General features: G+C 34.1%; 2 protein-coding genes across 5 annotated transcripts in view; both read left to right on the forward strand.

Moving 5' to 3' along the window:
• The window catches only part of LOC108736171 (protein unc-13 homolog 4B), a 41,143-nt gene extending 33,225 nt beyond the window's left edge, over window positions 1-7,918 (forward strand). For 3 of the 4 annotated variants that reach the window (XM_018468497.2, XM_025981396.1, XM_025981397.1), the window contains exons 4-16: window positions 545-752; window positions 831-1,010; window positions 1,186-1,820; window positions 2,140-2,349; window positions 2,457-2,673; window positions 2,727-2,801; window positions 3,586-3,909; window positions 3,974-4,183; window positions 4,280-4,441; window positions 4,511-4,652; window positions 6,131-6,254; window positions 6,339-6,532; window positions 7,574-7,915. In XM_018468497.2, coding sequence (XP_018323999.1) covers window positions 545-752; window positions 831-1,010; window positions 1,186-1,820; window positions 2,140-2,349; window positions 2,457-2,673; window positions 2,727-2,801; window positions 3,586-3,909; window positions 3,974-4,183; window positions 4,280-4,441; window positions 4,511-4,652; window positions 6,131-6,254; window positions 6,339-6,532; window positions 7,574-7,674 — 2,782 coding nt within the window. In that variant the 3' untranslated portion in view covers window positions 7,675-7,915. Of the gene's footprint in view, window positions 1-544; window positions 753-830; window positions 1,011-1,185; window positions 1,821-2,139; window positions 2,350-2,456; window positions 2,674-2,726; window positions 2,802-3,585; window positions 3,910-3,973; window positions 4,184-4,279; window positions 4,442-4,510; window positions 4,653-6,130; window positions 6,255-6,338; window positions 6,533-7,573 lie in introns of all 4 variants that reach the window. The other variant, XM_018468496.2, reaches the window with a different exon arrangement.
• A 4,638-nt stretch (window positions 7,919-12,556) lies between these two features.
• Window positions 12,557-13,656, forward strand: LOC108736166 (odorant receptor 82a). Its single transcript, XM_018468490.1, has 4 exons — window positions 12,557-12,634; window positions 12,704-12,808; window positions 13,266-13,421; window positions 13,603-13,656. The coding sequence occupies exons 1-4, from the start codon at window positions 12,557-12,559 to the stop codon at window positions 13,654-13,656; spliced, it is 393 nt and encodes a 130-aa protein (XP_018323992.1).
• The last annotated feature ends 2,506 nt before the right edge of the window (window positions 13,657-16,162 follow it).

Genomic DNA, 16,162 nt, shown 5'->3' on the forward strand with positions numbered 1-16,162 from the left:
TAAATATCTTTATCAATAGGGTAGGTTAGGTTAGGTTAGGTTATCGGGTTTTGTTCAAGTGACCACCCTCTTTCGATCCCCTACCTCCACCCGCTTGAAAATAATTTTTTTATTGAATTTTATTTGAATTGTAGTGTATGAAAATTGTCAAAATACTCCACTTTCAACCCCCATAACTTTTTATGGGGGTGAGACCGCCGCAATTTTTTTATGGGGTTTTACTCAGGTGACCACCCTCTTTCGATCCCCCTACCCATCCCCATCTAACCCCCATAACTTATTATGGGGGTGAGACCGCCACGAACTTTTTATGGTACAGTGGTGGGGGAGACGTCCTCTTTCGATCCCACCCACCCCCACCCTCCAAATTTATTTATTAATAACTGTCAAGTTTTGTTATTAAAACTAATTCCACAAAGACAAGAGCCTCGCAAAGATCTACCAGCCCGGAGCCTCGCAATAGCTAAAGCCGCCCCTGGTTCCTGCCCGATTTACATGTTATATAGTTATATTCGATATATTAATATTTTTTGTTATTTCAAAGGCCGGTAACGGACAAGTCAATAGAAGATACGTTATGCTTGGAAGTATGGGATTTCGACCCTGCCGAGTCTGTCAGAGAAAAATTGGGTAAAATGTTCCAAGTGAAGGGTATAAAAGGGGTGAGAAAATTCGTAAAAGAGGTGGCTGTTACAGCGACAACGGGCCAACATACGAACGAACTTGTCGGAATGGCAAGAATACCTCTCAAAGTGAGTTACCGTTTTCAAGTACCTTTGAATTTCTAGAGGAAAAAACTTCAGCTCAACATGAAAAACTTTTCTTTCTAGACAATACCTGCCTCCGGAATGACAATGTGGTACAGTTTAGATAAGAAAAACAAGTTAACGAGGCAAGGAGTGGTTAAAGTGCACTTAGCATTTGGGTCGGAAAAGAATCAACAGGTGGCAGCGCAAGAACACAGGCATTTACTGCGAATACTGTTACTCCACGAATTAGAATCATCTCAAGTGAGTTGACGCTGAGTTTCTTGAGTTTACAGGGGAAATATTTTATTTAATAATCTAGCATAATCATTAAAATTGCATCGTTGAAAATGATAGTCGTAATATCTCCGTTGTGTAACTGAGCTACCTTCTTTTTGACTTCTTTAAGAGAGTCAAATATTATTTTTTTTATGTCTAGGTCAGTCCTTACTGGTGGTGCGGTAACTTTAGCGGTCAAGCAGAAGCAATAATCACACAGCATAGTGTTCAATCGGGTCTAACCGTGACTGACGTTGCTTTGTCTCAATTCGCGGTTTATTCGTCAATTCACAGGGACCATCCTCTCAATTTTGCCTTATTTTCAAATCTCATCGATAAACTGATCAAGCCCATCCAAACGATGACCGTTTCCGAAGAAGAGGCTAAACTGTTCTGGGATTCGGTCAAAAGACTCTTACCTTCCTGTTTCGCCACGATCCGCAAGATCCGAAAGAAGTGTCCGAATGAAAAAGCCACCCTAAAGATGATCAAGGAGGTGCTCAAAATTTTGTCTCAACTTATCACCATCGATCCACCCGAAAACTTTAACTTATTTCCGGCCAATTTGTATGGATGGCTGTCGTATGCCGGAGAAGGACCCAACTGTGATATTAATGCTACGTTAAGGGATGCAATTTCTCAGGGAGCAAGCGACTGGTTTAATTATATCCTCGAAAATAATCAAACGTCCGACAATAGCGAAGAAGGAAAATTGCAGAATATGCTCAAGATTATTCAATTGGTCAGGGTCGATTTGCAAAGAGCTATCGAGTATTATGATCGGATGTTTCAAGAGTAAGTACATGCACATTTTTTAGTATTTCATATAAATGCCAAATACTAAAGTCATTAGCTTCATATTACTTCTATTCTACAAGAACTGCCAAAAAACTTACTGATTGATCGATTAATCACACTACAAGTACAGAAAATAATCCACTATTAAAGACTAACACTACATCATAGTTGTCATTATAACCGATGTAATAACCAAGTTCCACTGCATTTTACATACTAGTTTTGGGTGACTCTTACCCCAATGCATTACAAACCTGTTAAAGACATACCTGTACCTTATCGAAATAACTTGGAATTGAAATAAGTTCTCTTTTAGAATAATGAATTTCCAATATGCCAAGTGCCTTTACATCTTGTATCAAGTTAGGATAGCAACAATGGTAGAACCGGAAGTAGTGACCATGTGCAAATCCCTTAAAACAATTAATTACGATTGGAACTGTTTTTCGGACTCGGAAGCAAACGAGCCCTTAGCGCTAGGGACAAAACTATTCGAGTTGTACTTAGCCCTTCAACGTTTCGTTGTGTAAGTAGTATTTTACAAAGTCACCCTCTCAACTACTGTTCTTAGCCCAAAAAAATGTACGAAAATTTCACTGTTATTAGTTTAAAAACAACGTAATGTCATTTTAGTCTGGGTCAGGGACTATGTCCAGCTGATTACGAAAGCTTCCATATAAGAAATTTCTACGATTGGTTCCACGGGGGCGTTACGCAGTGGCTTGACATTGCCGTCTTTAAAGCCTTAAAACGAATAGAAAAAGCCGTCGAATTGGATAATCTCAAACCAGTGGATAATACAGTAAAATTTAGTTCTTCCGCATTAGACACGCTCACCATTTTTCATCAAGTACGTTGGGCGCGGGAAAAGTGTATTTCAAAATCTAACAATTATAATTACAGATTAAAATTTTTTGGGATCAACTTAATTGGCCTGATGTCGAAGGATCCTACACGTTTATCGCCAAAATAATTGACGTAAGTAAATCTACATGTACTTAATAACAATTAGGAAGTAATGATTGCGTGGGTCGCATGTACTTCGAATTTATGGATTCACCATTCTAGGTTTATTAAAAAAGAGTGCGGAACAACCGACTATACGGCTCACGCGTGCGTGATCAAAACGTGCGAATAATAATACATGTATTTCTGTGAAATTCTTGCGCGAAAACGTTCGAGGGGATGAAGATGAGAGTTGAAAATGAGGTGGACAGTAGTTTCAATCTTTCGTGGTTTCGTTAACGTAATTAATTGTTTTCGGTTTTTTCCTGGGGTGACAGGCTAAAGAGGTAGAAACCCAAAAACCCGTAAATAATCAGTTATAACGTCGTAAACTGTAGCATGTAGTTGGTTATGTAAGGTAAACGTCGGTCGGAGAAGGAAGAGAGTATGGAGGGGCATAGGAATGACCTAAAAAAGTGAGACGTAGGATGAAGACAACGGGGGTGGAAATGAATAAATAAATGAATGAATAAATGATGTTGGGACCGTTGGTTGTCTTTTTTTTTGTGGGTGTAGAGGGGGAATTTCACCCATCATAGCCTAACCCTTTCTCTATGTTTTTTGTGGCAGTGGGAGGTTAGATCGTGGTGGGTCATCCCTACACCCTTCCTCCTTTTTCTTCCACCAATATATAGAATTACCTTTGCTTCATTTTTAAGTCTTATTTCTCTGGAGCCTCAATTGTAAACAATCATTGAGTGATATCGGAAGGTATCGGGAATGTTAAATAAAAACCTTAACAAAAACACTTTTGTAGGATATTTGCCGATGTTGCGTTTTTTACGCAGACAGAACGTCTCAAAGGGTGGAGGGCTTGGGCGATAGAGTGGACGTGTACGAGAAGAGATTCGAAGTGACCAGCGAGTGGTGCCTTGCGATCAACAACATAGATTACGTACGTCAATCTCTCAAACCCTTCACGGACAAATTAGGCATGGAGGATGTTATACAGCAACTATCCGAACTGAAAAGTCCATTGGACGCGCAAAGATGCCAACACACCCTCAATAACGTCATAGAAAATTCGATAGATACTGTTCGAAACAAAATAATTGAACTTTTAGAAACTGTCACCAATAAGGTAAGCTCATTTTTGCCTTAACATATTTGTTGACCTGATCGAAAACAACGAACTGAAATTTTAGATGTCGCCGGCTATGAAGAGGCTGCTAGTCGAGGGTGCCGAACTGTTTAGTCAAGATAGCAACAGTATCGATAAGGTGATGAGATATTTGGATAACAACCTTGCCACTTTACACGAACATCTAAGTGAAGACAATTTCAACAGGATCCTAGAAATTATTTGGGAAAATTTGGCGGAAATTTTATCTGATTTGATTCAATCTAATATTGACGTAAGTCGCTTAAAATAAATTTTACTGTTGCTATTTTATAAAGATGTTCTGTTTTTTAAAATTAGCCCCACGTAAATTATTTCTTTCTCCCTTTAGAAAAGAAGACCTCCGTCGTTCTTCGCGAATCTACGAAATACCCTCCAGTTAATGGTTAAATGTTTCAAGCAATCTGAGGGCGATTCAGAATGCGACCAACTTAAAAAAGTGGAATACTTGTTGTTTATAAACGGTCTTGAAACGTCGGAGTTGATACATCAGGTACGAGTGAAAAATTAAATGCAAAAGTTTCGTTATTTTGATTGATTGAATCGCGTTTCTGTTTTCTAGGTTCATTTAGACAGATGGAGAGAGCAGCAAAACATTAAACAGGGTCCCTTTGGTGAATTGACCGTGAGGGCGAAGTTTGAAGGAAATGTTTTATTTGTGGAAGTGATGAATGCCCGAAACCTTCATCCAATGGATTCAAATGGTAAGCCAAAAGACATTAATGTTGTACACTACACCACTGGATTTTGTACCTACATGTAAAATTTTATAACATAATTACTTTTTTCAATCTTTAATCGTTACTTTAGTCATACAGGAAAAGCTCTTTATTCGCGGGGTATACGTTACATAAATATGCCGCGAATATAGAAACCGTGGATATGGAATCATACGAGATGCGTTCTAAGGTTCCAAAATAAAACCAATATGTATCAGAATAAAATCAATTCATTGAGAAATTTGCAAATTAAAATTAATAGTTATAATCACCTTTAGACAAGGGTTAAAAAAAAATTAGTGATTTTTTCTTGTTTTGAATTTTGAATTAGTCCACTTTTAAAAATAACATCGAATCCTTTTCTGTTTATTCGGTTACATCTTTTATAAAAGCTGCCTCGGCACGTACCAACAGTACATACTCAAAAAATGACGATACTTTTAGGGGATTCAGCAGTACATGCGCCATAGAGTAAAAACATGCTTTTCGGTTCTAGATATCATGAGTTTAATGTTTGGAACAGAGGTCTCAAATTTTGTAGTAAGTTAGATAAAGCTTTGTTCTAAAGCCTGTCGAAGGCCATTTTTAAATTTTTTAATTTCTATTGAAAATACGTGTCCTACAAGAAGCATCAACTTTAAGCACTTGTAAAAGCTTTTAATGACCATATTATTGAAAACCGAAAACGTACTGAGTTAGTGTGAACCTTTGTCTGTTACTATACAAAAAATCACTTATTTATCTCGCAGCGTTAAATCAAAATGTTTAGAATAGAAATTCATGTTTTCGGAAAAATTCACACTAGGCTTGAGCGGTCTATTGCGGTCAATTCCCTTAATAAATGACACCGAATTCTTTTCTGTTTACCGATTGCATCCGCGAATAATGAAATTTTAGCCGCGAATACAGGAACTGGGTTGCAATTTTTTCACCCGCGAATAATGAAAACGCGAATAAGGAAACCGTGAATAAGGAACTTTTACTGTAATTAATTGTAGTAATAATTAACTAGTAATTAAGACATTCTAGTGTACTTGCTCGCCTTACTACAACAAAAAACAACGCACTTTACGATGAGGCAGAAGTGAAAGCTTTTTACCTCTCTCGCGCATGCGTGCCGTGTGGTTTACCCCTCCCCTTTTCTCAGTAGCAAGAGAACAAGCGGTTGCTCAAGGCCGTCATTGCCTTCTACGCGTATGGAAACTTTAATAACTTGATATTAGATAGAGATATCGTGATAATCTTTATTATAAAAAGTGGCCAAGCGCCTAAGGAAAAAAAAATAAATAAATTTGATAAAAATCTATCGAGTAATTTTTACGTAACGAGCACACATCAACGGATCCAGCTATCCTTTTATCTTTTACATAGACATTAAAGCAAAATTTACCTTAAAATTTTCAAAAGAATCATGGGACACTCTGTCTGGATGTAGGTACGTTAATAAATTTCTTTATTCACAGGTTTGTGCGATTCTTTTGTAAAAGTGTGCCTACTGCCTGAAGAAAAGTTTACCAACATCCAAAAACCGAAAACGCAGACGCAAAACAAAACTCAGTTTCCACTATACGACGAAACGTTTAAAATGTAAGTAAATTCTAAAGAAACCTTTTCGCGATTGTCAGTCATGGGGGCATGCGACACATCTGAATACGTTCTACTATTTTTTAGAAATCTTACATCTGAGCAAAAGAATATAAAAGACGGACTTTTACTGTTCAGCATAAGAGACAAAGACCTATTTGGAATGAACACTCAATTTATTGGAGAAGCCTTTCTCCACTTCAACGAAATTGCCCAATCTACTGAATCCATTGAAAGCCATCCACAGTTACAATTACCCATACACAGGCCAACAAATTTAAGTAAGTTAACAACTGATACATTTGTGTTAGAAAACGTTTCAAAAGAGTAAGGGACATTTAACATTGTAGCTGGATTTTTCTTTTGATATGACCTACTATATCATTAGGAGCTACTATTTATGCCGGAATACATATTATGAAAATTAATTTGTTTAAATTAAGATAGAAAACTTATTTAAAAAAACGCACTGTTAAGACAGCAGGTAAAAGTTGGTCTGTGTTCTGTCGGAGCTGTCTGCGACGCGCTGATGTGATCCAAAAAGATCGAAATCGCGAACCGCGTGTGGCAATTTCGACAGAATACAGACCACTTCGAATTATTTTATTCGATTATGGTAACGTGCTTATTACGTTGAGGTTAGCTACGCCGGGATTCGTTTCAGCAACTAGATATCCACACAAGTGGACCTTGTTGGAGCATACTTAATCCTAAAATGTAGCATCGTACTGCAGATGGCGTTTACCGCGCCATTTGTGGTATTTTCTAAAACGCACTGTTAAGACAACAGGTAAAAGTTGGTCTGTGTCCTGTCGGAGCTGTCTGCGACGCGCTGATGAGATCCAAAAAGATCGAAATCGCGATCCGCGTCTGGCAGTTTCGACAGAATACAGACCACTTCGAATTATTTTATATTAAACCTAAACTTATTTAATTTTCTGTAAAATGCAGAAAGGTGTTTATAAGCACTTTCAGATCATCAAACATTCGATTTAGAAAGATAGATATCATTAAATATCAATTTTGGTATTTTGTCATCGGATATCGCGTATCTTTAAAACTTGTCATTTTCTGCAAAAAACTGCTTAATGATGAATTATGACATTCAATACTATACCAATACAGTATTTCAAATTTAATCAGAATGAAATTCAATGTCACCACAAGGAATTGAAATGTTATCATTTTTATAAATATATCGAGTCCGATTCCCGATTCCACCCATACGCACAACCAAAATCGACCCTTTAAATTAAATACGTTGATTTTCAAAATATTCTAGTATATTTGTGCATATTAATTTAGTTTTGTTTAATTCACAGATACAGATCTGATGAAAGCTTTAGAAAGCAGACAGGGTGATAAACTAGCCAAAGAATTTGTGAAAAAATTCAAACAGAAAATGGTTAAAGAAACAAACTAATATTTTTAAGACTGCCTTTTTTTTAAAAAATTTTATGCCGCTTATAAGTATTTTCTAGTTCTTTAATGTAAACGCATGGAGTAGTACTTTAAAAAAATAATTTTAATATTCTAGACTTTTTTTTATTTGTCACATTTTTAATTTGTTTATATTCTATATATCTACTATTTTATTTATTCGAAAATGTTTTATCGTTCTAAGAACAGACGTTGTATTAGTGTACGTATGTATTTTGTATTTCGCAGAAATATTTTTCTGATGAATAAATTGTTGTATTAAAAACCGCTTCTATATTTTTCTTCGCATAAACCAAACCCTAAAGATTTTAAAACAAGACGAAAATGGAGAATAAACCACACAATCCTAATTAACTCTTTGTCAATTACAAGCAATTTTTCTTGTCTTACGACAAAGTAGCAAATTACAGTAATGTTATAATATGAAATTCAAATTTGAGGTAGCGTGTAGTGGGTAAAAAATTCAAAAATGAATTTTCAGAATAATACTTCATATTAAACTAACTCACTTCGAAAATATGTCTAAATTGTATGTATGTTTACAGTAAAGTTGTTCGACAAATAGATGATCAGCTTTTTGTCAAAAATTGTGTTACAAAGAACTGCTCATAATGCCAAAACTAATAGAAAAATAACGAATAAAAACGACTCACATAAACGAAGACTTCTCTGACTCCTCCGTCGTTTGGTAAAATCTGCTTCAACTTCGACATCTAAAACAATAAAAATAAATACGTAGTATACTAAATTAAAAATGGAAAATAAAAAATAAATCCAATTCAACGTTAACGCATTAAAAAGGAGTAAAATTTGTTTCGTAATTAATTTGTAGGTAAGCACTAAACTACTAAACTGATTCCAAAAATTCTTCGACCAACAGGAAGTACACAATCCCTGAAAAACATCGACAGTTTTTTATTTTGATAAAAATAAGTTTTCAATTAGAAATTTCAGTTTTTGTAAATTATTAAGATCGAGGTACTTTATGCTGGTTGCGGAAAATGTTGTTTATTTTGTGACCCTACCACTCCTGGGGAAAAGGACAGAAGTGCTCGGTACTGTTCATTAAAATGCGACCAAATCCTAAAAGCATTTACCTTAGCTATTAGTTGTAATAAGTAATGTAAAGTATTTAGATTTGTAAAGGTAGCGAAGTTTTCAAGGGGTAAAAACAGTGGTCCATTGGAATTCTTTGGAAGTAATTTACTTCAACCAGTCGTGAAAGTCTAATACAGTCTGATTTGTAAGGGTTTTGTAATGAATAATATAAATATTTTTCATTATATATTACTGTAAATATTTTTGACTTCCATTTCATTTGCAGTGGGTAAAGTAAAAGTTTTACATTAATCATTACTTTTGAAAAAAAAAATTATTTATACTTTTATAGGATAAGAAAGAGTAGAAGTTGAAGGTGCATGGACTGACGACCTTATGATGATGAACCATTATTTTTGTGACAGGTTCCTTATCTCTAATCAAACCAATAAAAATTTAAGATGACAAAATGATCAAAACCGTAACCAAATATATTTCAGTGTAATACATTGTTGTTTAAATTATTGTAAAATCTGCAATACTTATGTAGTAGTATTTTTTGAAAAACCACAAATTACACACAATATCTGTAAAAACTTTTTAGTCTTCGAAAAGAAAAAGCCAAAACGTCGGTATAGTTAAAATAAAACAAATATAATTCACCCCTTAGCTACTTTTAATTTAGAAAATACTAAATACGTTTAATCCCCGTTTGGTACACCAAAAAGTCTTTAAAAATTTACTATAACATTTAGGTACCAGGACTTATTTAAGTATATCATTAAAATGTCGTTAAGAATCAAGATATTGCAATAATTGATGTTAAGTGACTTACTCGAAATGATCAAAGATACAAAAAGAGTAATCATACTTGCAATTAGTATAAAAATTAATAAAGCAGTTCGTCACAGATGTCAAAATATAATTTTTAAATTTCATTCTAATTTACTTTCACTGTTACAAAAACTATTGAGCCAAACAATAAACAGATTTTGGCAAAGTGACGTGAATGTTAGTAGACGTGGTACGCGATAAGAACCAAATGAATATCAAGGAAGTTGTAGAAGACAACTTTACAAAAACAAGATTAATTCAGGGTATGTTAATTAGTTAAATAGTTTTAGTTTTCTTTCATAAACTATTACTAAAAATCGTAGTATTTTAAACATAAAATTTTAGACGATGTCCTCAAACAACTACGAATATTCGCCCATATCTTATGGTTTAAGTATGGAAAAAAGTATATACTTTTCTTTTTCGTACCGGTCAATATTATGGGTGTTATTATGATGTTAATACCAGTTTATTCCCTTAAATCTAGCCTGACCAACATAGCAAAACAAACAGTGTTAATTGTTACAGATTTTCAGGTACTTTGGCGTATATAAGGCGTTTAAAATACAGTATTGGATTACAATTTACAATCCAATGACATGAAAAAGTGTGCAGATTAACATGATCCACATTTTCAACAACAGAATCCTAACAATTAGTTTTAATACTTTTTGAACTTGTCCTCTTTCAGATGGTGTACAAAGCAGTGTTCTTTTTATGGGAATTCCAACGAGTAACAAAAATGATCAACACTGTGGAAACAAAATTTTGGAATATTAACAGCTGCAGTGTAAAAATGCGCCACAAAGTAGAAACTAGTCTTAATAGGGTTATTATTTATTGTCTCAGTCACATCGGCCTGGGTTACACAGGCATTGTGGTAATATTTATGTTCCCATTGGTACCATATCCGGAAGGCAAGAAACAGTTGCCCATATTCATGTGGTTCCCCGAATTCGTAGACACCGAAAACGCTTTTTTCCATATCTTGATATATTCCTTCTCAACGGTCAACGCGTTCGTTTCACTTTCGATAACGTTCAGCTATGACTTGCTGTTTGTTTATTTTACGCAGCACCTTTTCATTCAGATTTCATTACTTCAAGAAAAATACAGGTCAGTTTGCGATATTGAAGGAATTTACGAAAATTACTTGGTCAAATCGAAGAAATGCCAGAAAATCATTAAAAATCGTCTTACTTATTGTTGGAAGCAACATGCTCTTCTTCTCAGGTATGGTCAATTAAATTAACTACATACAATGCCTACCTACATGTAAATTACACTAGCATGACTCTAAATTATTTAAATAATATCTACTGTTTTTTAAAAATATAACGAACATTCCTAAACAGAAAGTACAGGGGTTGACGACAGGTCCAAATTTGGACCAGTAGTAAGAACATTGTTCTTTTAAACGCAAATAAGGGTAACTATGTCTATAGGTCTTGACTGCCCAATGAGATTAATGTCTGGTCCAATATGGGACAATGATGGAACAAGCTCGGACCAAGCTTGGTCTTATTGTGAATTCCTACGTGGGTTTTATCCTGACCTTAATTAATTGACGTTTCTGTTTTACTATATTTGAATTTTATATCCATCATTCTCCTTCATTGTCACAAAGTAAATTAGAAGTAAAAAACAAATTAAGCTATAACACTCGACAACTTTAATGTTGCATAGAGTCGTCAACCTGAATGCACACTAGTTGGACATGTCAGTCTTCATGTATCCCAAAACCTACAGCATTCCATTATTTAATCCAATACAGGTCTTTCTCTGCCCCCACATCTTTTATTCCTATCTGCCCCCATATCCTTTACTCCTATCACATCTAAACACTTCTAATTTTTTCTTTAGGGCTGCGCCCACACACCGTTCACGTTTTGCACCTGCACACATCCGTGCCCCAAAAAATCTCTTCGAATTTCTAAATTAATCTTTCGCGAGAACAGAATCGATTTCTTTGTATTACAACCGACTTGACAACGTGCTTTTATTCGTTTCATGTCTACTGCTTTACATCCTGAATTATCAAAATTCAGTGACTTTTTTTTTATATATGCCTCATAACTCTACCTAGTAGTAGGTACCTCATAAACTCATCATCATAAGGTCATCGGTCCTAAGACTGGTTGGACGCACACCTCAACTGCTTCCTACCTTGAACTAAACTTCGCATTTCCCCAAAACTACAGCAACCCACATCCTTAACTATTTGAGAACAGTAGTCTAATCTAGGTCAATCTCTACTCCTCTTAACTCCTGTTTCTGCCTCTAATATGTCTCTGACTAGACCATCATGCCTGAGAAGGTGTCCTACCAACTTATCTCGCCTGTTTTTTATTGACTCTCATAAAGTCCTCTGTTCTCCTATTCTTTCTTCTCTATTCACGGTATCCTCGTCATTTGCATGTTACACCATATTTCGAAGGATTTAGCATTTTCCTTTCCGCCGCGTTCACCGTCCATGTTTCGCACCCGTAGAGCGTCGTGCTCCAAACATACACCTTCAACAACCTTTTTCGAATTTCTAAATCAACCGTTCGCGAGCATACAAGTGACTTCCTTTTATTGAAAGCTACTCGACCCTGCGTTATCCTCTGCTTTATATCCCTACTACTCCTTCCGTCCTGACTTATATGACTCCCTAGATACCGCAATTCAGCCACTTCTTATAATTTTCCGTCTTCTATCTTTAGATTCGCCCTTTCCCTACTTTTTCTTCCCTTGCATGCCAGTATTTTTGTTTTACTTTTATTTATTTTCATACAATACTATTTGTCAATACCGCTTCCATTTCATTTAAAGCTATCTCTAACTACTCCTTGCTAGATGCTAATATTACTATATCAATCTGCAAATCTAAGCATACTAATCATTTGCCCCTGTATATCTATTCCTACCCCATAACCTACATAGATTAAAAATAATTTCAACTACATACTTTAAAAATTTTCTTTTTCAGCTTTGCTCATGATATAAATGAAATGTTATCAATTGTAGCTTTTCTCCAGTTGGGAATATCAACGCTTACAATAACCTTCTTATCATTTTGCGTAACGAAGGTAATATAATCAATTAACATTATTTTGTGGAATAATTATCGTCATTTGTAATTTTATAACATTTTACAGGAAAGACAATTCAGCATTACGACTTTCTACATGTTTTCTTTCCTCTATTCAATAATAGTGCAATTCTTTATATACACCTATCATGGAACAAACCTTCAGGAAAAGGTTAGTTATTAATTTCAAAAGTACATTCCTCAATCCGTCTATACTATAATAAAAAATAAAATAAATCAATTAACACAGTTTTCCCAAAAAGTATTAACTGAAGGTACGCATTATGTTTCCAAAGCTTTTAATGGCATTGCAATTTAAATTTCAATTGTACTTTTTTTGTAAACGCTTTTTGTATCAGTGTTATTAATGATTTCGATTGAAGTACTAGACAAAGGATTCAACAATACGTAATTAGACAAAGTTAGATAAGAGCATTCGGAACTGAAATCGAATTGACGAGGTGGCTTTCCGAATGCTAAGCTGATGATGATCTGAACCGTTGGACCACGCCGGTCGATTGAATTCTTGGTTTAGTACATTTCCATACATATTAATTTTAACAATAGGTGGTGGAGACACCTATAGATACCAATTCAACAAGTTTCACAGCTCATATAAAATTTTTCAGACTAAAAATATTTCGCTGGCCATATACGAATCGAAATGGCATTTATTTGATATAAGTATACAAAAAGACATAGCATTTGCTGTAATGGGTGCTCAGAAGAAACTTACTTTAACTGCCGGAGGATTTCTTGTTATCAACAATAACACTTTACTTCAGGTACGCAACTATTATTAAAGTATCACAAACTAAAAGGAAATTACTTTTCAGTAGTTCAATAATATTAAAAACATTCTAACTGACATTTGAGTTTCACTTTTGTAACAGAACAACTAAGTAAAAGTACTTTAATAAATCAACTCATAAATGAAAATGGATGAAAAATAATATTTTGTTTTAGGTATTTAAATCTTCGTTTTCGTATATTACCCTTTTGCTGTCTTTATCAAAGTGAACAACTTTATTGAGACTAGTAACAAATATTACATAACTTTTCGAGGCAAATAGGAATGAAATCTTTTTGGCATCAGAAAAAAGATAATTTTTCATAAGTGGTAACTAAGTATTTACTGTGTATTTGTAAATGTTATTAATAAATGTAAAATAAAACTATTAAAAATAATCAGTAGCTGATTGGAGATGTGAAAAATTTAGTAATATAAAACAAATACCAACGTTTCGCCACTGGTTTGAGGTTTTGTCAAAACTGAAATACATAGTGAAGGTGTAGAAGTTTTACAGGAGTGCTTAAAACACACATTACAACCTAAAGAGTGAAAATATTTTTTTTTTCAATTTCGTGGAATTAAAATTCATTTCCAATTATTCAAAAATTTAGTTAATAACGAACCAACTCAATATACGAATTTTGTTGCCTTATGAAGGTCTAGTAAGAAACAAAATAGAGGCAGAAACGGGAGTTGCGAGGAGTATAGGTAGACCTAGATTAGATTACTGTTCGCATATAGTTAAGGATGTGGGTTGTTCTAGTTTTAGGGAAATACGAAGATTAGCTCAGGATAGGAAAGAGTGGAGGTACGTGTCCAACCAGTCTCAGGACTGACGACCTTATGATGATTCCTTTCGATTATCAATTTTAGCCATGTTAACGCTTTACAGTTTTCATGTAACAGATCACTAATAAATTGCTTAGGCAATTGACTGTGATACATTCATTCATACTTTCAATATCTAAATTATTTTGACTAATAAGGTACGTTGTATTTTATTAGTGATATGTCTCAAAACATGACCGGAATTGACGATCGAAACTTCGCAAAATAAGACAATAAAATTTTTATGTTGAACTGGTTAGTTATTGGAAAAAGTATGAAGAGTTAGAAACAGAAATCTTTTTTTTGAAATAACAAACAACGTATTACTCAACTCGCCCTTCAGAACTATTAAAATTACAAAGAAAACTAAAGTTCAAAAACAAACTTTTGTGTTTCAAGTTTCACGACAGTACTACAGCTCATTTTTCATTGTTCGTTTGGAGAATTTCTAAAGCGACAAAGGCCAGTCTACCAATAAATACACTAAAACCTACACCTAAAGTTAAACGAAAACAAAGGAATTTTACTAAAACTAAAATGGTAAAGTCAGGTACGTTAGTATTTAAATCTTTTTTTAACGTTGATTAACAATTGTGAATTATAAATATTTACACCCAAATTATTTATGCAGGTATATTTAATAAAATACTTCTATAAATTTACCAAAATGATAACTCAAAGACGTTTCAGAATAGAATTAAAGAAAAATATGGTGCATATTATCAATTGCGTTTTGAATACGTAAGCATCTCGAAAGAAACCTTTTGAAAATGTATGTAATCGTCTTCTTGGACTGGTCATTTAAAAACATTGCTATGTTTTTAAAATAAGGGTATAATCATTAAGGTTAATGAGCACATATTCCTGGGCAAATGGTGCACCATTAGCGTTATTACAGAAAATTGTGGGTGGAATGAAACAAAGAAAAGCAACCATTAAAAGTTCAAATCGTCTAGTATTTAAAGATTTACATGAAAACTCTCTTTCATTCTTTTTCATGGCAAAAACGCGGCAGCACGCAAACGATAAAGAAATGGATGCATTCACCAAAACAAAATTAATGAAAGGTAAGCAAACCTACTTGTACTATTTTTTAATTTTTTATCGAACCTGAGGTAATCAATTTCCTTTAGAACCCGGATTTTCTTTATTTTTTTGTGGGTTTCTTCGCAGTATCAAAGATTTTCGAAATGAAATAAGGTATTTCGTAATTGAAAGTAGTTTTCATGAAATCTTCAATGCTTAGCTCCTAGCTTTGTGAAGATACTTTTTCCAAAAAGAAGTCATATGTTTAAGGATACATGATTCAAGCAATTTTATATCATCTTCAAAATATGTATAATTGGCAATATGTTTTAGTACTAGAACTCAATATTTTGTAAAACAAAATAAAATATGTATTATCCCAATTAATAAACCAAAAGGAGACTAACTCCAGTTACCACAAACTCCGTTAACTGCAGGCATGTGTTTCACCCACTTCTAGTAACATTTGCGTTGAAAATGTCAACATTAGAAGTGGGCGAAACAGATTTAATGAATCTCTTTTTGGATTAATTATTTAATCCTTTACCACAGTCTCCATGTCCTATTTTAAATTTTATTAATCGTTTTCCTTGTATTAAAATTAAGACAGTTTCTTAAAATTTCAGTGGATGGATTATCCATAATACGAAAAATGTGCAATTTAGCATGGTTCACAAATAAAGGGATTTCTGTTTTCGCTGTTAGTTTACCGATAAATATAGTGCTTTGCTTGTTACTATCAATGACAATCTACGAGATACGAGATAACATCACAAATCTTGCAAAACATGTTACAATAACTACTACAGATATCCAGGTAGGTCACCTAGAAGGTGCATTTAGACAGCAAATTCTCTTTTGTTACGTCAGGTTACAAAA

This window comes from Agrilus planipennis, unplaced genomic scaffold, assembly GCF_000699045.2.
Source record: "Agrilus planipennis isolate EAB-ADULT unplaced genomic scaffold, Apla_2.0 scaffold100, whole genome shotgun sequence".
Lineage (NCBI taxonomy): Eukaryota > Metazoa > Arthropoda > Insecta > Coleoptera > Buprestidae > Agrilus > Agrilus planipennis.